A 16,784-nucleotide genomic window follows, 5' to 3' on the forward strand; every position below is an offset into this window, starting at 1 on the left:
ACTTGGTAGTAACTCATACAGAAATATGCTGATTTTGATTAGAAGGCACTTGGTAAAGCATATCTACAAATTGTTTTAAATTTAAAGATAAAACTAAATGAAAAGTTACCCCAATTAAATAAATATGTGTACTTCTCTGCAGGTTTGAGTTTAATTTATAATTTAAATTTTTTCTGTGTGAATCAATCCACTCTATAATCCACCCGCACCCCCACCTGCGGCTGAATAATGGATATTGAAATCGCATCGGCACTCGAAAGGGTGTGAGATATTGTACTTTATGCCGATTAATGCTGCCATGCTGGAGGACAAAGCCCCTGGCCATCCTGGCCATTGATTTGATAGCCGGGCAAATGGCGTGCCACCTTCGCCACCTCACTTGGCCATAATACTTTGCACCCAGCCAGACGACTCTTGGCCAGCCTGTTGCCCATTTCCGAGATGCCCTGCTTGCTCTTTTTGTCCCGCCGACCAGCCAGTCAGCCAGTCATTCATCTCCCCGTTGTTCTTCCTCACTGTGTGTGTAAATGTGTTTTCTTCTGGGTTTTAGGGTGTTTGCCATTGTCTATGCACCGGATCCGTATCCCGGGTACCGGGTACCGGATTGCTGTGTTTATTTTGGTTGGAGCCAGACGGCAGCGAAAAAAAAAACGAAGGAAGATTTACAAAGGCGCCTCGAACTCATAAAGTATTTAGTGAGACGGCGATAGCGACACCAGGCACCTTCCGGTGTGTCCTGATGACTGGCCAGGATTTAATTCCTTTATGTGCTCCTTTAGTTGCCTTAGGAAAAGTTCCATTCTCATCCCGCTCGAAAAATGGGCTCAGCTATAAGTAGAGTGGTGGCCTAAATATCTGATTCTAATTTCAGCGAACTGGGTCCATTGTGACGCATAGTTGCCTCACATAAATCTCTGCGGATGTCCCATTAATGTTCGAGTTGCATTTGCAAGTGCAATTCTTGGCGCACATAATATGGGGCATTCAGTTTCAGCTGTTCGGTTCGTAGAACAGAAGCAAATGGGTGGCAACAGTTGGCGGCCAATTGAAACTAATGAATAAATTACTCGTGCAGTGTGTAAGACACTAAAATTGATGAGCGAAGTTTAGCATGGGTGTGAACCCATAGATACATGTAGTCATATATCTATCTACGTTCGGTTTATATAGCTCGCTGGGCCGGAATTATTTCAAATTGTGCAATACTGTGACAGCAATAAATGCATGCTTGATGGGCTGGAATGAAGCCACCAAATCAAAACAAAATAATTAAGATAAGTTGAGCAATGGATATCTTGTAGTATCTGTATCCAACAGATACACTTGTATCTTGGGCTGCTTTTCAATGAATCTCTATGGGGATCAGCATCAGTTGCTTATGCAAGGTAGTTTTTGAAATGTTCTGCTCACTTTCAAGCCAACTATTTGCTTACCAGAGGTAACACCTTTCAGTTGGAAGGTTGCTCCAATGTCAAAAGCAAAGACACCTCCTTTGCTGCAGCCTGGCTGCTTAGCATTCCGGTCAGCAGTCGGATAGGAGCTATAGAATGGACGACTCCCATGCCAATTTGTTGCTGTGTGCAAGAATTTCCAGCATGTCCACAACAAAGGCAACAAACAATAAAGACAAGTGCAGCAACAATGGAACGGTAAACGCGCCCAAGAAAACTGAGCAGCTCATTTATGGAAATTATTAAGTGCAAGCTCGGACCAAAGCGGTTACTTCTCCCCAGTCAAACGGCATTATTATGCGTACATATTTTTATGGGCAAGTGGACGGGAATGGGCACACAAGCTGCCAGCTCAAGTCTTAATAACCGAGAGCTAATTAAATTTGGGACCCTCTTGATAAAACTATTAAAACTGGCGAGTTGGGAAATCTTGGAAAAGTTGCTGCCTTAAACGGTGAGTTCTATTATTGTCATTTTCACATTAAACTTTAAACGAGAGACACTTAAGCCAAAGCAAAGGTGTGAAACCACACGGAATTCCCTAACTCGCAGACCTGGAAAACCTAGAAATATATATGTATCTTACTTATAAGAGTATATCAGTCCATGATCATAAAAAAGTTATAACCCGATTGGCCGTGGTAAGTGCAACTTTGATTCTGCGCATCTCTCAATTGATCTTAATTAATGTTCACTTTAATTCGACTGTTCTCTTTATTGTCTGCTCTTTGCCAGCCACATGCGTAAAAAAATAAAATTCAAAAGATATAAAAAAAGTTGCTTAAGCATTGCAGTGTCTTAAAAAAAATGCTTCAGTAAATGGGAATCATTACGCTGCGAATAATTTAAATTCAAAGAGCAAATTTGAATTATTAATGCGTTCAACACCTTGCCTAATTGTCAACACTCACGTTTTCCCTTCTATTAGTGGAAACCATGAGAAAACCAGTTACCAAACCGCAAACCACTCCCACAGGACGAAGGACCCTATATAACCGCCTTTCCCAAGCAAAACTAGCCACATAACACCTTCAGAATGGAGCCAGTGCAGTACAGCTACGAGGATTTCGCCCGATTACCCACGACGGTGTTTTGGATCATGGGCTACGACATGCTGGACGTACCAAAGAGCCGCTCCCGCAGGATACTCAACCGGATATATCGCTTCCTGTGCCTCGCCAGCCATGCGGTCTGTGTGGGCGTTATGATATTTCGCATGGTGGAGGCGAAGACCATTGACAATGTGTCGCTAATCATGCGCTACGCCACTCTGGTCACCTATATCATCAACTCGGACACCAAGTTCGCCACCGTCTTGCAAGGCAATGCCATCCAAAGCCTGAACTTAAAACTGGCCGAACTGTATCCGAAAAGCACGCTGGACAGGATCTATCACCGGGTGAATGATCACTACTGGACCAAGTCATTTGTATATTTGGTTATTATTTACATTGGTTCATCGATTATGGTTGTCATTGGACCGATTATTACGTCGATTATAGCCTACTTCACACAAAACGTTTTCACCTACATGCACTGCTATCCATACTTCTTGTACGATCCTGAGCAGGATCCGGTTTGGATCTACGTTGGCATTTATTCTCTGGAATGGCTGCACAGCACACAGATGGTCATTTCGAACATTGGCGCGGATATCTGGCTGCTGTACTTTCAGGTGCAGATTAATCTGCACTTTAGAGGCATTATACGTTTGCTGGAGGATCACAAGCCCAGTGTGATGCACGACCAGGAAGACAGGCAATTCCTTGCGAGAATTGTGGACAAGCAAGTTCGCCTGGTCAGGTAATTGTGCCCGTGATTTAAAGCAAATATTCAGAGATGGTTGAATGTTACGATGTGCACTTTGAACAGTTTGCAAAACGAGCTGAACGACATCTTTGGCGGATCGCTACTTTTGAGCCTGCTGACCACCGCAGCGGTTATCTGCACGGTGGCGGTGTACACTCTGATTCAGGGTGCCACTTTGGAGGGCTTCACCTATGTGATCTTCATCGGGACTTCGGTGACGCAGGTCTACCTAGTGTGCTATTACGGTCAGCAAGTTCTCGATTTGGTGGGTTGTTATTGCTGGAGTCCTAGGCTCGCCCGCTAACTGAGGTTCTCTTGCAGAGCGGCGAGGTGGCCCACGCCGTGTACAATCATGATTTCCACGATGCCTCTATTGCCTACAAGAGGTACCTGCTCATCATCATTATCAGGGCACAGCAGCCGGTGGAACTGAATGCCATGGGTTACCTGTCCATTTCACTGGACACCTTTAAACAGGTAAAATGCTGACACTACTTATATGATTTTTATATGATATTATGTGCGTTTCGGATTGAATTGCAGCTGATGAGCGTTTCCTACCGCGTTATCACCATGCTTATGCAGATGATTCAGTAGAGAGCAATAAAAGCACGGAGTTTGCAACTTTGGACGCTTTAATCGCACTACGCTAGTAACTATGCTTCTATACAACTAGATCACTTGGGATCCGAGGGCAGCTTGAAGCCCACCAAATCGGCGGTATCCCTTACGGATCTCTCGCCCCTCCCGTGGAATTCCTTGTACAGCTCCACGTACTTGCGCTGGCTGGTCAGGTAGGTCAGGTAGGTTTGGCCCAGGAAAGTCGCCTCGTTGCGAGCCTTGCAGACTTGCTGCTCCGTGGTGGCGAACTTCTTGTATTGCGCCAGAATGTAACGCGCGGCCAGCGAGTCCTTGATGCATCCATTAGGTGATGCTTGGCGCAATTCGTGCAGCAGGGAGCGCAGCACCTTGGTTCCCGCCATTCTAAACACAATATTACAATAGCATTTTAGAGAAATTAGAGAAGCAATCAGCGACTTACGTGATATTCAGGAAAATTCGTTGTTTCTGCCGAACAGCTGCTTGCTACAGAGTTGCCACCTAGCCAAAAATTAAAATACAGTGATCACTACAATCATTGAACAAATAACGCTGGACCTTGTTTTTTATAATAATCAATAGTTAGGGAAATTACAACCATCAATAAATTTAGAAAAGCTACCTATAGTTTGACCACAAATATAATGAAATCCACTCGTCATATAAACGGAATATTTACATTTTTTTTATTTTAAATATATAAGATTTTCTTTTTTGAAATTGGCTGATAGTGCTATACAAATCTAGAAGTGCAAATGCCTGATTGGAAAACAAGGACAACCAATAAGGGAAGGGTAAAATCCGATAAGATTGTTGAACTAAAAATACAAACAATGAATCCAGTTGGAAAAAACAATTTATTTTAAAAGTTATTTAGCAGTACACCGAACTCGTAGCTAGTTGGCTGTTTACTTCCTGGGCTTGCCGGCGGCTGGCTTCTGGCCGGGCTTCTTGCCAGCGGCTCCCTTGGCGCCAGGACCACCCTTGGTGACCTTGCCGGCACCGGCCTTGGTACCCTTGGCACCAGCGGCAGGCTTCTTCTTGGGCTCGGGCTTGGCCTTGGGGGCCTTCACCGGCTTGACGAGCGCCTCGCGCTGGCTCTTCAGGGCCTTGACGATCTTCTGCTCCTCGATGAGGAAGGCGCGCACGATGCGCTCGCGCAGGCAGCTGTGGCAGAGCACTCCACCGTAGGTCCTGGACACGGTCTTCAAGCGCTTGGACATGCGGGGACGCTCGCTGGGGCGGGATGGGGTGATACCCTTCAACTTCTCCTTGCACTGGCCGCAACGGGGCACGGTGGGGTTCTTCTTCACATACTGGTAAACCAGACGTCCACCGGGCGTGCGAACACTGTAAATTGCCAAAGGTGCGTTATGTTATCACATTTCTTATCGGTGTTTTGCTGTTGGATAGTTACATGCGCCGCTTGTTGGAGCGTGTGTTGTAGGACAGGCGTCTCCGGAGCGTCAGACGTTGGACCATTTTGCTGTTGTTGCTGCTGGCCGTGGCGATTGGTGGGTTACATATGCAAAAGCGGTGAAAATCATTATTAGTTTGATGCTACACGGTGGTGGGCGCAGTTTAAGCTGCATTTGGTCGTATATTTTCACGGTTTTTTCACACATTGCAGCGAAATTCTGTGAAATTGTAAATTGAACACGTGCATACCTCAAAGAGACGAAACTAGAAAGAAAGGTGGCAACCCTGTTTGCGCACGGCGTGAACTTGGCTGCGCTGCCCGCTGTACGGCACTTTCGAGCACTGCAGTCCTTGCCAGATTGTCATGAAAACATAGGCTTGAAAGGGGACTTTATATTTAGTTTTTAGCAAAATGGGTGTTTAGTTTATGATGAAATGTGAAATCCTGTAATATAAAATATTAAAAACCTTTATTTGTTTTTAATAAAATAGCTGTGTTGTTCATAAATCGTGTAATCATACGTTTCATAAATACAGAATCCTTCTTCTACGCCCCTGCAATAACCTGTTGTTGTTTTGTTTGCGGTGGAATCTGTTATCAAATCTTAAAAAGATAACATTTAATTGCAGCAATATGAGCAAAGCCAGCAACAGTAAGTGATTCTCAAAATTCAAAACCTTTCCACTAAATAATTTCTAATTTAATAGTCATGCGTTTGGCGCTACTGCAACTGAAGGGTTCGAAGGACAAGGTGGCCAATGTCCAAAATGCCGCCAGCAAAATCGAGGCGACGGTCAAGGAGCACAAGCCTCGATTGATCACTCTGCCGGAGTGTTTCAATGCTCCCTACGGCACTAAGTACTTCCGGGAGTACTCGGAGACCATTCCCGATGGCTACACCTCGCAGCAACTCTCCAGTTTGGCCAGGAAGCACCAGGTGTATATCGTGGGCGGAACCATACCGGAGTTGGGCGAAAACGATGCCATCTACAACACCTGCACGGTTTGGTCGCCCACTGGTGACCTAGTGGCAAAGCATCGCAAGATGCATCTGTTTGATATAGATGTCAAGGGTGGCATTCGCTTCAAGGAGTCGGAAACGCTGACCGCAGGCAATGATTTCACCATCATCGACATTGATGGACACAAGATTGGCATTGGCATCTGCTACGACATTCGATTCGAGGAGATGGCCAGACTCTACCGCAACGCAGGCTGCGAGATGATCATCTATCCGGCTGCATTCAACATGACCACGGGTCCCCTGCACTGGGAGCTGCTGCAGCGATCCCGTGCCAACGATAACCAACTGTTTGTGGTCACTACATCGCCGGCCCGTGACACAAACGCCGAGTATGTGGCCTATGGCCATTCCATGGTGGTGAATCCCTGGGCCAAGGTGCAGCAGAGTGCCAGTGAAGGCGAGGAAACCGTTGTGGCCGATATAGATTTTTCCGCGGTGGAGCAAGTGCGTCAGCAGATTCCCGTCTTTGGACAGCGACGTCTAGATTTGTATGCCACCGAAAAGAAGTCCAAATAGGGGGTTTTAACAGAGGTTGCGTAACAAGGTAGAAGACACTTTTTGAAAATTCAAGAATCTTTTGTTTTAATCACCTTTAAGGCTTTGCATTTATGTTATTTGATTGTATATAAAATTTATTAGACCTACACACATGTAACATTGATTTCTGACCACATACTATTAAGCTTTATCTAGTTGATTATCGCTAGGAGCTGCCTCAGATGCAGCTGATTGCACGTAGTGGGGCCGCTGGGCCTGGTCGAAAAGAGCTCGTATGGCTTCGTCGGTGGCCATCAAGGGCTGACTAATGAATTCCAAGGCCTAATGGAAAGATAAATAAGGTGTGCTCACATTCCCATTAAATCACTTTAACTAATGATGCACTTACCCTAACTGCGTACTTCTCCGCCTCGCAAAGTGGACTTGTGCTGGCGCTGGACAGCTTTAGTGTCTCCTCGGGAATGCCCACGCCAGTGTGCAGCACCATGCGCTGTAGGATATTCAGGTTTTCGGCACTCAGGCTGATTACATCGGTGGCGGGCAGGTTGAGGAAACGAATCTTGGCCAAGAACTTCAGTTGCTTTAGCATATCCAGCTGAATTTCGCGGATCTGGTGGGTGGCATGCAGAAGTTGTTTCGTTGACTCGTTCAATAGCTGATTCTTCTGGGTGAGATCGGCTTTCCAGCGGGCTAACTCCTCAACCATAACGCTGCTGGCGAGAAACTTGGATCGCCAGACCTCACATTGGCCGGCCAGGAACTCAATCTGCTCGGTGTGGGTGGTCAAATTGTTGGCAGTGTCTAGTAGAGCCCTAGCCAGTTGTAGTTTGTCCTCTGTGAGCAGATTAACCCGTGTCTGCAGATCCTCGCCCACGGAGGCCACCAGCAGGCTCTTCAGTTCGCTGTTCACCTGCGTTTGGAACTTATACTGGGCTTGAAAGTAATTGCGTTCCTCGCGCATCTTGGCCAGCTCCTGCTTAAGTGAGATTAGCTCCTGACCGCTGGCTGTGTCTGCATCCTTAATATCCGACGGCTCAGTCTCCAATTCCTGGGTGCGCAGTGTGGACACCTGATCTACCAGCACTGCAATGTCCAGGTTGTTCTTGTCCCGATGGATTTTGTGTTTATTAGTTGGCTCAGAAATCATGGGATTCACGGCACCCGGATATGGTTCGAAGGGCACAAACTTGGGGGCCTTGGTTTTCTTATGTTCGGGCAGCGAATCCGCACTGGTAACCAGTCTTGGACGCATCTGAACCAGCTCCCCCTTGGGCACAACGGGCGCCAAACTGCGGGTAACGATCTCGGGGCGTCTGTAAAGGGTGTGCAAGCCGGGCAGGGGCAGATTGGAGGCGGGGCCACTGCTGGTTGAAGCCTTCCTGTCCATGACGGCCTCCTGGACAACGGAGCTGTCCTTCCGCGACAATTGGGGCCTCTTCACCTTGGTGTCCACATCAGCACTCGCTGGGACTTCACTCTCTGTTTTGGCCGCTCCACTATTTTCCGGCTGCTCCATGCCATCGCCACTGGTGCGACAAGCCGGGGTTTTGTCCGTGCCTGGCATCGCGCTCTCAGTCGCTTCCATTTCTTGGCAGTCTTGGCCAGGCGAAACTAAACTTTTCTAGTTTAAGAGTTTTTCTGGCTGTGCCAGCAAAACAAAAACAATGGCCGAGGGCTGCCAACTTGCTGTAAAGAAGTTTGTTATTTGCAGTGTTGGTAAAGACCTAAACATTTGTAACTAGCTACGATAATAAAACTTAAAGAGCTTTGGCAATAGTTAAACTTATGATTTATTAAGTGGAAATGTGTTTTGCATTTGTAAATGCTCCCCTTCCTACAAAAGAGGTAAAAAATAAATAAATTTCCAACAGAGCACCTGCGCGCAGTGTGACCAGAGCATGTCAATACGAAAATGCACGCTACACTTACTTTAGCAGTGCTGATTGGCCCACCCACGCACACGTTCACACTTTTTGATAAAGTCGATTGATTTGATTGACCGAGAAAAAAAACAAATAAACACGACGAAGAAAGGGTGAACTGGTGCCGGCGTAGCGAAGATACCACTAACGCCACCTATCACCACCACCCGCCCAGCCACGCCCCTTGCCCGCCCGCGGTGCGCCGAAGGATGTCCTCAGTGGAGGCGGAGGTGCTGCAGAAAATCGATCTGATTGAGCCCACAACCGGAAAATTGTTTTTCGAGCACAAAACGGAGCTGCTTTTCTGCCGGCCGCATCTGATGCCGCTGAAAACGCAGGCGCTGGAACGCCTGGAGGAAATGCATCGGGACACCGCTCGCCAATTGCAGAAGAAGCGCCAGCAACAGAAGTCCACGGAGCCCACAGGCTCGCTATGAATCAGTCCTCCTCAAACGCAAAAACACAGTCGTCATAAGCACATACACCACACACACACACGCACCACAAGCACACACACGGATAATCACTGAGAAGCACAAGGACTGAGTAGATCGGCACCTGGATTGGGATTAGGATAAGCACTAGTCAGCATGGCCTACCTACTGAGCTTTGGCATCGTGGCCGCCCTATTCCTGGCCAGCATCTCGCTGTACCGCTACGGAAACATACCACGTCAGCACATCCTGGTCACCCTGTCCGTGCTGACCGCCTGGTGCTTCTCCTTCCTGATTGTATTCACCATTCCGCTGGACGTGACATCGGTGAGTCGGGATGTGGAGCTCTTAAACCATTTGCCATTGTATACAACCAACAATAACTAAATATTTATTCAAATCCATATGATTTTGTAAACGCGAATATTGCTTTATTACGTACAAATGCTTTCGTCCTTTCTGCCATATGCTGTGGTTTTTATGTCCTTGTGGTAGGAAGGATAAAGTCTTTCGATTTTGAAATTATAGATATTTTGAGACACGTTTAAACACAAAAAAGTGGCTCAGATTTCCGTTTCCATAGAAACACAGTTTGTTGCATTTCCTTGTATTGTTGATCATGCGAAACTTTAGTAATGTGTGAACAAACCCCATTCTATTGCTTCTTAATTCCGAACAGGAATTAATTAATTTTTTATCTAAAGCTTTACAGTCACCCCTCAAATTGTAAATATACATACATTTGGTCTGAAATTTCTTATCTGTAAATGAATCACAGCTGAAGCTAGACAACAAAAAACCCAAACCGATCATAGAAATACAATTAGCTCGTTTTTATGGCTTTGTATATACTCTAATGTTATTTGGTTGTCGACTCCTATGATTAGAGCTAATAACAATTAACAATCAAAGTTTATACCTTCCATTCCAGACCCTTTACCGCCAGTGCGTGGAGGAGCACCGACCCACGCCAGCCCCAAATGTGACCAACACGTCGGCCGCCACTGTGGCTCCGCCGCCTCAGTGCCAGGAGCCGTGGGGCATGGTACCAGCATCCGTGTTTCCCAACCTCTGGCGCATTATTTACTGGAGCTCGCAGTTCCTCACCTGGTTGATCATGCCGCTGATGCAGTCGTACCTCAAGGCGGGCGACTTCACCGTCAAGGGAAAACTGAAATCGGCACTGATAGAGAATGCCATCTACTACGGTTCCTACCTGTTCATCTGTGGCGTACTACTCATCTATATAGCCGTCAAAGGAGAGTCTCTTGATTGGCAAAAGCTAAAGGCAATTGCCTCGTCCGCTTCGAACACATGGGGATTGTTCCTGCTCATCCTGTTACTGGGATACGCTCTGGTGGAGGTACCTCGATCACTGTGGAACAACGCCAAGCCGGGATTCGCACTGCAATACGCCTACTTTAAGGCGGCCAAACTGAGCACTGAGAAGGCCGAGGCCGAGGAGCACGTGGATGACATCCTGGAGTCCCTGCAAGGCCTTAGCCGGGTCATACCCAACAATCACGAGCTGCGCCCCTGCCTGGAGACCATCTTGCGCAAAGTTCCCATTGAGCTACAAGAGCGGGCGAGCCGAAACTTTGCGCGCACGGGTGGCAGCGGAATGGGTGCCACGAGCTCTACTATCTTGCCTTCGGAAAAGGCGCTGGTTCGCATTCATAAGCAAGTAATCAAATCCCTGCAAACATTGCAGCGCACCGAAGCCCTATGGAGCGTGCAGGTGCAGACAGTGCTGCATCTAGAGGATGTGGCCAAGAATATTCACTCATCGGACCGGCGCTTCAAATCGGAGTTTCCGCGTCAGCGCACGCAGCTGGAGCGTATCTGCTATAGCGCCACTCTGCAGTGGTACTGGGAGTGCCTGCTGAAGGCCCCGTTCCTGAAGACCATGTGCGTTCTGACCGCCACCATGTCGGCCATGGTGGTGTGGAGCGAGCTAACCTTCTTCAGTCGCCACCCTGTGCTTTCCATTTTCGCCAACGTTATCTACGTGGCCAAGGAGAGCTACGACTTCTTTACTATTGAAGTCTTCTCTATGGTTGTTCTCTGCTACTTCTTTTACTGCACTTACTCGACGATCTTGAGGATACGCTTCCTCAATCTGTACTATTTGGCACCGCATCACCAGACCAACGAGCACAGCCTGATCTTCAGCGGCATGCTGCTCTGCCGTCTGACGCCACCCATGTGCCTCAACTTCCTTGGTCTAATCCATATGGACACACACATCATTCCCAATGTGAGTATAAAAATTGGTTAGCAAACACTCTAACACTATGTATAAACTATATAAACTATTTCTCAGCGCATTATGGAGACGGTCTACACGCAGATCATGGGCCACATGGATGTTATTGGGATCATCTCGAACGGCTTCAATATCTACTTCCCAATGTGTATGCTGGCCTTTTGTCTGGCCACTTGGTTTAGCCTCGGCAGTCGGGCCCTGAATGCCCTCGGCTTCCAGCAGTTCCTGCAGAACGAAACGATTGCCACCGAGCTGGTGCAGGAGGGAAAGGATCTGATAGCGCGGGAAAAGCGCCGCCGCCAGCGAGCCGAGGAGGCGATGGCCAGGAGGCGTGACTTTAACCGCACCGATCAGGTTCTGGGCAGCGATTACTTAAGCAAATACCGGAGTGGCGGACCCAGTGGCCTGGCCAGTAGTCGCACACCCGCCGACGGTCTGCTTCGCGATGGTGACAGCAGCTTTGACTATGCGGCGGTGGCTTCTTCCTCCGCACTGGGCGTACCGCGCTCCCTGTCGGAGGAGATCAACGACCGGTTTGGTGTGAGCACTCAGGTGCAGGTGGGATTCCGAGACCCGGACTACGAGACGGAGACAGATGGTCGAATTGTCGGCCCGCCACCCCGAGGACTTTTCGACGATGTCTAGACAACAAATGGATATCTCTTTATTTTAATTAATTAATTCGTTACCGAGTATCTCAATGCCCACAATGTTCCGTAGTATTAATGTTTCGCTCGTGCTTAAGTATTTCCCGATGCCACTGCTGCTGCTGTTCCTTCACACCTATGTACACCATTCAGTTGAATAAACCACTAGAAAGGATCCTTTGCCGCCTTGCGGGAATAGTGCGATTCGTTGCCAATGTCCTGGCTAGTTTCCAGACCACTGTCCGTGCTAGTGTCCTGCGATTCCAATTCCGTCGACGTGTCCGCCTCCGTTGAGTAGTGGGAACTTTCCAGATCGATGCTAGAGTCTTCTGGATCCACATTCTCGGTCTTTTCGTCGTTTTCCGGCATCGGTTTTTTACGCAGCTGCGATATGGGATGCGGGTTTATGCGCTTGCGACCACGCAGATAGCCGCTGCGTGAGGTAACCGGAGTCGTCGGGGAATACATTTAGCTGCCTTGCCTTCAATGACGGCATATTTTGGGATCCTGTCAGTTTAGTAAGGCAATGTCAAATGTAACTCTTAAAAAAGATTGTCAGCCATAAAAACGCAATATGCAACTGGTTATCGGCTTAGAAATTAACATTTATTTGTTAACCTAGAATTCACAGCAATTGCAACAGGAGCTTAACAAAGGTGGACTTTTTGTATGTGTGAATTGGTAAGATATCGAAAAGAAATCCAAATAGGAAATATGTACAATCGACGGGCCTTGAGGGACATTGTTCAGGCCCAAAGATCCAGTCTATTGTGCTCCTTAATCGGTTCTTATTAGTAAGTTCGTGTTCAGTGTGATTTTTGGTGGAATGGTTTTTTCTTATTCATCGCCGCCACCCTCTTCGTCCTCATCGAATTCGCCCTCCTCGTCGGCTGTGGCCTCCTGGTACTGCTGATACTCCGATACCAAGTCGTTCATGTTGCTCTCTGCCTCTGTGAACTCCATTTCGTCCATTCCCTCGCCGGTGTACCAATGCAGGAAGGCCTTCCTCCTGAACATGGCGGTGAACTGCTCCGACACCCGTTTGAATAGCTCCTGAATGGCGGTGGAGTTGCCAATGAAGGTGGCCGACATCTTCAGACCCCTGGGTGGAATGTCGCACACCGCCGTCTTGCAATTATTCGGGATCCATTCCACAAAGAAGCTGCTGTTCTTGTTCTGGATGTTCAGCATCTGCTCGTCCACCTCCTTCATGGACATGCGGCCACGGAAGATGGCGGCGACGGTCAGGTAGCGACCATGTCGCGGATCGCAGGCGGCCATCATGTTCTTGGCATCGAACATCTGCTGGGTCAACTCGGGAACGGTCAGAGCTCGGTACTGTTGCGATCCTCGCGAGGTCAGCGGCGCGAAACCGGGCATGAAGAAGTGGAGTCGGGGGAAGGGCACCATGTTCACGGCCAGCTTGCGAAGATCGGCGTTCAGCTGGCCAGGGAAACGCAGGCAGGTCGTAACGCCAGACATTGTGGCCGAAACCAGATGGTTGAGGTCACCATAGGTGGGCGTGGTCAGCTTCAGTGTGCGGAAGCAGATGTCATACAACGCCTCGTTGTCGATGCAGTACGTCTCATCCGTGTTCTCCACCAGCTGGTGCACACTTAGGGTGGCATTGTAGGGCTCCACCACCGTATCGGACACCTTGGGCGAGGGCACCACCGAGAAGGTGTTCATGATGCGGTCGGGGTACTCCTCGCGGATCTTTGAGATCAGCAGGGTTCCCATGCCGGAGCCAGTGCCGCCACCCAGCGAGTGGGTCAGCTGGAATCCCTGTGGGATAAAAGTATAGAGTACGCTTTTTAGATTCGTCCTTAATCGGCTCAGTGATGCAACTTACCTGAAGGCAATCGCAGCCCTCAGACTCCTTTCGCACCACATCCAAGACGGAGTCCACCAGTTCAGCACCCTCTGTGTAATGACCCTTGGCCCAGTTGTTGCCTGCCCCCGACTGGCCGAAGACAAAGTTGTCCGGCCGGAAGATCTGACCAAAGGCGCCGGAGCGAACGGAATCCATGGTGCCGGGTTCCAGGTCCACAAGGATGGCACGCGGAACATACTTGGCACCGGTGGCTTCATTGTAGTACACATTGATGCGCTCCAGCTGCAGATCACTATCGCCATAGTACGTTCCAGTGGCGTCTATGCAGTGCTCATCCGAGATGACCTCCCAGAATTTACCACCGATCTGGTTGCCGCATTGACCGGCCTGGATGTGCACAATTTCACGCATCTTGGCAAGCTGTCAAGGATCAATGGTTACCTTTTCACAACGAAAAAATGGTAGAAAAAAAACACCGAGCTTCAAATTCAGTCTGAGTTTGGGGGCAAAAAGCGGCGAAAGACTGAATATTTAAACGTATAATTTTTCAGGTTTATATTTTAGTCGTGTACGTGCTAGCTGATACTGAGGTGGACTGAGCCTGGTTGGGATTACTGCTCGGAATATTCCGAGATGGGCTACTACGATTCGGGACGTTGACACATTTCACACTCACACAAATTTCAGAAAACTCAGTTCTTTGGTTTTGAGCAAAAACTTTAATAGTACTTAGATAATCGAATATACGGCAAAATTGGAGATGGGATGGATTTGGCGTTGCCCTAGAACCAATAGAGGATTCCAAGACTAACGACCAGATGATACGATTGATATAGACATGGATGCTGTGGAGTTTTCTCCTTTGTAAATGGGTATATGGGTGTATAATGGGATGGGTCGATTTTTCCTTCAGCAAAAAGCGCCTTTTAAAGACTTTTGACCTTCCCCTCCCAACTCCAAACTCCTATGTAGTATAGCAAATATAATCGACCCATCCTTGTGTAAAAATCTACGTAGGGAAGGTTCGTCTAACAACCAAATTTTGGTGGCGGCTGGGTCTCTACAGGATTGTAACTACGATTTGGCGATCCATTGGCTCTGGCTCCTACAAGGAGGAGTCCCACAGCTGGCTGTACGGATATCAGACGGAGGCTCGCTTCAGGCACAAGGTGCTCTCGATGATGTCGGTGGGCTGGAAGTCCGGATCCACGAACTGCTCATGATTTAGGCACCGTGTGCCACCCATGCAGGTACAGGAGCACAGAGAGGCGGTCTCATCGTTCTCCGTGGTGTAGTTGTTCTCCAGCAACTTGCCATGCATGTTGTACGTGGACTCATCATCGAAGGTCACCGGCTGGGCATTTCCGGCCAGGTTCTGGGCATCCTGCTCATCTCGCTTGGCATCCTCCGCTTGCCTGTAGATCGAAATCAATTAAATTCGATGTTTCCTGCACTAGAAACACACTTACATGGTCATGAAGCGAAGCACCAGCAGATTAATACTGGCGGCCACCACGGCCAAGCCGAAGAGGATGAAGACCAAGCTCAGTGCCACATAACCAGGCTTATTAGTTAGAGCCTGATCGTTCTGCAATGCCACATAGTCGCCGAAGCCAATTGTCGTCAAGGTGACGAAGCAATAGTAGAAGCTATCGAAGTAGCTCCATCCCTCGTATCGGGAAAATACTGCAGCTCCAGTCGTGATTATAATGGAGGAGAGCATTCCGGTGGCCAACATGAGGTTCATCTCGGTGGCATCCGTACAGCGAGCTCCACTGGCTCTCTTTGCCCGCCTTATAATCACTGATGCGAACTTATTGAGACGTTCTCCGATCGACTGGAACATCACCAGACCCAGAGGGATGCCCACCTATATGGGGATATCTTTATAAGACTGGAATTTGGGATTGCACGTTCACTTACCATAGCATAACCCATACAAAATGCTTTTCCCGGAATTGTGACTGGCGTTGAATGTCCATATCCTGAAGTACATATGTTTATATAGGTAGGATTAATAAGTATTCAGTACATAGTACTTAATATTTTATTAAATTACCTATCATAGCCAGTACAACCGTGCTGAAGTAGAAAGCTCCAGCGAATTTCCACTGAGGTCCGGCCTTGTGGGGCTTGTTTTCAATAATGACGATTTCCATCACACGAAAATCCTCGTCGGTCACATTGTACTTCCTAACAAAGTTGTTTTTAACGGCTTAAACGGATAAAATAACTTTATTAAAATTAAATCATAATAAAATTTCCATAAGCTTCTTACTCTGTAGGAAATCCCATCTCTTAGCCTCCGTTGGGGACTCCAGGGAATCGAAGACTGCGGCGCCAATTAAAAGATAAGTAAAAGTGCATACCACCAGGGAAAGGGTTCGGACATTCTGTCGCTTCATCATAAATCCTTTTTTTAGTCTCAAATATATTCTCCACTATCTATGATTAATTAAAATCCTGTGCACAACGCGCCTTTTTTATTCGGTTAAAGATGCTGCGTCTGACAAAATCGATAGTTGTAAGCAAAACAAACACACAGCATCCGCCAAAAATGGTTGATTTCGTTTACAGCGGCTCAATAACAAATGGCACAATGATTTTGACAATGTTTAGCATTCTTCAAACATTAAAGTATTTTTCTTTTATCAACTACTTAAATTGCGTAGACCGTTAATCTCAAAAGGGATTGAGATATTACCGTTAGTTCATCACAACGAAGCAACAGAGTTTAATGGCGTTGCCACTTAATTCTGTTAACAGCTTAAATGCTATATTACCAAGATAACATATGCATCTTAATTTGTATAAAAAGGAATCATACACACAAAAAAGCTAATTTTTAATACAATTTCCTTAATTACTTTAATAATTTG

The 16,784-nt window shown here is 47.5% G+C and overlaps 10 protein-coding genes across 11 annotated transcripts; 4 read left to right on the top strand and 6 right to left on the bottom strand.

Annotated features, from left to right (window-relative positions):
- Nucleotides 1-691: 691 nt before the first annotated feature.
- LOC6536348 (odorant receptor 85f) lies at nucleotides 692-5,193 on the top strand. Of its 2 annotated transcripts, none has more exons than XM_039376560.2 (5): nucleotides 692-1,905; nucleotides 2,380-3,254; nucleotides 3,324-3,525; nucleotides 3,582-3,737; nucleotides 3,804-5,193. In XM_039376560.2, exons 2-5 carry the CDS (start codon nucleotides 2,488-2,490, stop codon nucleotides 3,855-3,857), a joined length of 1,179 nt encoding a protein of 392 aa, XP_039232494.1. In that variant the 5' UTR covers nucleotides 692-1,905; nucleotides 2,380-2,487; the 3' UTR covers nucleotides 3,858-5,193. The 2 variants fall into 2 exon arrangements, with proteins under 2 accessions (XP_039232494.1, XP_002096930.1); XM_002096894.4 differs by having other exon boundaries at nucleotides 2,428-3,254.
- LOC6536349 (protein FMC1 homolog) lies at nucleotides 3,878-4,243 on the bottom strand. Its single transcript, XM_002096895.4, has one exon. It carries the CDS (start codon nucleotides 4,241-4,243, stop codon nucleotides 3,938-3,940), a length of 306 nt encoding a protein of 101 aa, XP_002096931.1. The 3' UTR covers nucleotides 3,878-3,937.
- On the bottom strand, nucleotides 4,699-5,602 carry LOC6536350 (60S ribosomal protein L34). Its single transcript, XM_002096896.3, has 3 exons — nucleotides 5,529-5,602; nucleotides 5,278-5,355; nucleotides 4,699-5,210 (listed from the first exon to the last, which is right to left on the bottom strand). Exons 2-3 carry the CDS (start codon nucleotides 5,340-5,342, stop codon nucleotides 4,769-4,771), a joined length of 507 nt encoding a protein of 168 aa, XP_002096932.1. The 5' UTR covers nucleotides 5,343-5,355; nucleotides 5,529-5,602; the 3' UTR covers nucleotides 4,699-4,768.
- Nucleotides 5,603-5,716: 114 nt separating this feature from the next.
- Nucleotides 5,717-6,948, top strand: LOC6536351 (omega-amidase NIT2). The gene is made up of 2 exons (XM_002096897.4): nucleotides 5,717-5,932; nucleotides 5,988-6,948. Exons 1-2 carry the CDS (start codon nucleotides 5,914-5,916, stop codon nucleotides 6,818-6,820), a joined length of 852 nt encoding a protein of 283 aa, XP_002096933.1. The 5' UTR covers nucleotides 5,717-5,913; the 3' UTR covers nucleotides 6,821-6,948.
- LOC6536352 lies at nucleotides 6,880-8,498 on the bottom strand. Its single transcript, XM_002096898.4, has 2 exons — nucleotides 7,191-8,498; nucleotides 6,880-7,123 (listed from the first exon to the last, which is right to left on the bottom strand). The coding sequence occupies exons 1-2, from the start codon at nucleotides 8,385-8,387 to the stop codon at nucleotides 6,983-6,985; spliced, it is 1,338 nt and encodes a 445-aa protein (XP_002096934.1). The 5' UTR covers nucleotides 8,388-8,498; the 3' UTR covers nucleotides 6,880-6,982.
- A 239-nt stretch (nucleotides 8,499-8,737) lies between these two features.
- On the top strand, nucleotides 8,738-9,177 carry LOC6536353 (BBSome-interacting protein 1). Its single transcript, XM_002096899.3, has one exon. The coding sequence runs from the start codon at nucleotides 8,934-8,936 to the stop codon at nucleotides 9,159-9,161; it is 228 nt and encodes a 75-aa protein (XP_002096935.1). The 5' UTR covers nucleotides 8,738-8,933; the 3' UTR covers nucleotides 9,162-9,177.
- A 102-nt stretch (nucleotides 9,178-9,279) lies between these two features.
- LOC6536354 (LMBR1 domain-containing protein 2 homolog) lies at nucleotides 9,280-12,246 on the top strand. Its single transcript, XM_002096900.3, has 3 exons — nucleotides 9,280-9,485; nucleotides 10,090-11,415; nucleotides 11,482-12,246. The coding sequence occupies exons 1-3, from the start codon at nucleotides 9,315-9,317 to the stop codon at nucleotides 12,067-12,069; spliced, it is 2,085 nt and encodes a 694-aa protein (XP_002096936.1). The 5' UTR covers nucleotides 9,280-9,314; the 3' UTR covers nucleotides 12,070-12,246.
- On the bottom strand, nucleotides 12,067-12,607 carry LOC120322004. Its single transcript, XM_039376561.2, has one exon. It carries the CDS (start codon nucleotides 12,537-12,539, stop codon nucleotides 12,237-12,239), a length of 303 nt encoding a protein of 100 aa, XP_039232495.1. The 5' UTR covers nucleotides 12,540-12,607; the 3' UTR covers nucleotides 12,067-12,236.
- Nucleotides 12,608-12,655: 48 nt separating this feature from the next.
- On the bottom strand, nucleotides 12,656-14,544 carry LOC6536356 (tubulin beta-2 chain). The gene is made up of 2 exons (XM_002096902.3): nucleotides 13,924-14,544; nucleotides 12,656-13,856 (listed from the first exon to the last, which is right to left on the bottom strand). Exons 1-2 carry the CDS (start codon nucleotides 14,314-14,316, stop codon nucleotides 12,909-12,911), a joined length of 1,341 nt encoding a protein of 446 aa, XP_002096938.1. The 5' UTR covers nucleotides 14,317-14,544; the 3' UTR covers nucleotides 12,656-12,908.
- A 60-nt stretch (nucleotides 14,545-14,604) lies between these two features.
- Nucleotides 14,605-16,640, bottom strand: LOC6536357 (two pore potassium channel protein sup-9). The gene is made up of 5 exons (XM_002096903.3): nucleotides 16,184-16,640; nucleotides 15,965-16,120; nucleotides 15,829-15,890; nucleotides 15,375-15,775; nucleotides 14,605-15,320 (listed from the first exon to the last, which is right to left on the bottom strand). The coding sequence occupies exons 1-5, from the start codon at nucleotides 16,311-16,313 to the stop codon at nucleotides 15,047-15,049; spliced, it is 1,023 nt and encodes a 340-aa protein (XP_002096939.1). The 5' UTR covers nucleotides 16,314-16,640; the 3' UTR covers nucleotides 14,605-15,046.
- Nucleotides 16,641-16,784: the final 144 nt, after the last annotated feature.

The sequence above is a fragment of the Drosophila yakuba genome, chromosome 3R (assembly GCF_016746365.2).
Source record: "Drosophila yakuba strain Tai18E2 chromosome 3R, Prin_Dyak_Tai18E2_2.1, whole genome shotgun sequence".
Taxonomy (NCBI): domain Eukaryota; kingdom Metazoa; phylum Arthropoda; class Insecta; order Diptera; family Drosophilidae; genus Drosophila; species Drosophila yakuba.

What these genes read in the sequence shown, in the direction of transcription:
- LOC6536353 (XM_002096899.3), top strand. Translation starts at nt 8,934, where the DNA reads ATGTCCTCAGTGGAGGCGGAGGTGCTGCAGAAAATCGATCTGATTGAG.
- LOC6536354 (XM_002096900.3), top strand. Translation starts at nt 9,315, where the DNA reads ATGGCCTACCTACTGAGCTTTGGCATCGTGGCCGCCCTATTCCTGGCC. An exon ending in TTCCGCTGGACGTGACATCG is followed by an intron (nt 9,486 to 10,089) that starts GTGAGTCGGGAT and finishes CTTCCATTCCAG; the next exon opens with ACCCTTTACCGCCAGTGCGT. An exon ending in ACACACACATCATTCCCAAT is followed by an intron (nt 11,416 to 11,481) that starts GTGAGTATAAAA and finishes ACTATTTCTCAG; the next exon opens with CGCATTATGGAGACGGTCTA.
- LOC6536350 (XM_002096896.3), bottom strand. Translation starts at nt 5,342, where the DNA reads ATGGTCCAACGTCTGACGCTCCGGAGACGCCTGTCCTACAACACACGC. An exon ending in CGCTCCAACAAGCGGCGCAT is followed by an intron (nt 5,211 to 5,277) that starts GTAACTATCCAA and finishes GGCAATTTACAG; the next exon opens with TGTTCGCACGCCCGGTGGAC.
- LOC6536356 (XM_002096902.3), bottom strand. Translation starts at nt 14,316, where the DNA reads ATGCGTGAAATTGTGCACATCCAGGCCGGTCAATGCGGCAACCAGATC. An exon ending in AGGGCTGCGATTGCCTTCAG is followed by an intron (nt 13,857 to 13,923) that starts GTAAGTTGCATC and finishes TTTATCCCACAG; the next exon opens with GGATTCCAGCTGACCCACTC.
- LOC6536357 (XM_002096903.3), bottom strand. Translation starts at nt 16,313, where the DNA reads ATGATGAAGCGACAGAATGTCCGAACCCTTTCCCTGGTGGTATGCACT. An exon ending in GAGATGGGATTTCCTACAGA is followed by an intron (nt 16,121 to 16,183) that starts GTAAGAAGCTTA and finishes TATCCGTTTAAG; the next exon opens with CCGTTAAAAACAACTTTGTT. An exon ending in GTGCTTCGCTTCATGACCAT is followed by an intron (nt 15,321 to 15,374) that starts GTAAGTGTGTTT and finishes TTCGATCTACAG; the next exon opens with GCAAGCGGAGGATGCCAAGC.
- LOC120322004 (XM_039376561.2), bottom strand. Translation starts at nt 12,539, where the DNA reads ATGTATTCCCCGACGACTCCGGTTACCTCACGCAGCGGCTATCTGCGT.
- LOC6536352 (XM_002096898.4), bottom strand. Translation starts at nt 8,387, where the DNA reads ATGGAAGCGACTGAGAGCGCGATGCCAGGCACGGACAAAACCCCGGCT. An exon ending in CGGAGAAGTACGCAGTTAGG is followed by an intron (nt 7,124 to 7,190) that starts GTAAGTGCATCA and finishes TCTTTCCATTAG; the next exon opens with GCCTTGGAATTCATTAGTCA.
- LOC6536348 (XM_039376560.2), top strand. Translation starts at nt 2,488, where the DNA reads ATGGAGCCAGTGCAGTACAGCTACGAGGATTTCGCCCGATTACCCACG. An exon ending in AAGCAAGTTCGCCTGGTCAG is followed by an intron (nt 3,255 to 3,323) that starts GTAATTGTGCCC and finishes CACTTTGAACAG; the next exon opens with TTTGCAAAACGAGCTGAACG. An exon ending in GTCAGCAAGTTCTCGATTTG is followed by an intron (nt 3,526 to 3,581) that starts GTGGGTTGTTAT and finishes GTTCTCTTGCAG; the next exon opens with AGCGGCGAGGTGGCCCACGC.
- LOC6536349 (XM_002096895.4), bottom strand. Translation starts at nt 4,243, where the DNA reads ATGGCGGGAACCAAGGTGCTGCGCTCCCTGCTGCACGAATTGCGCCAA.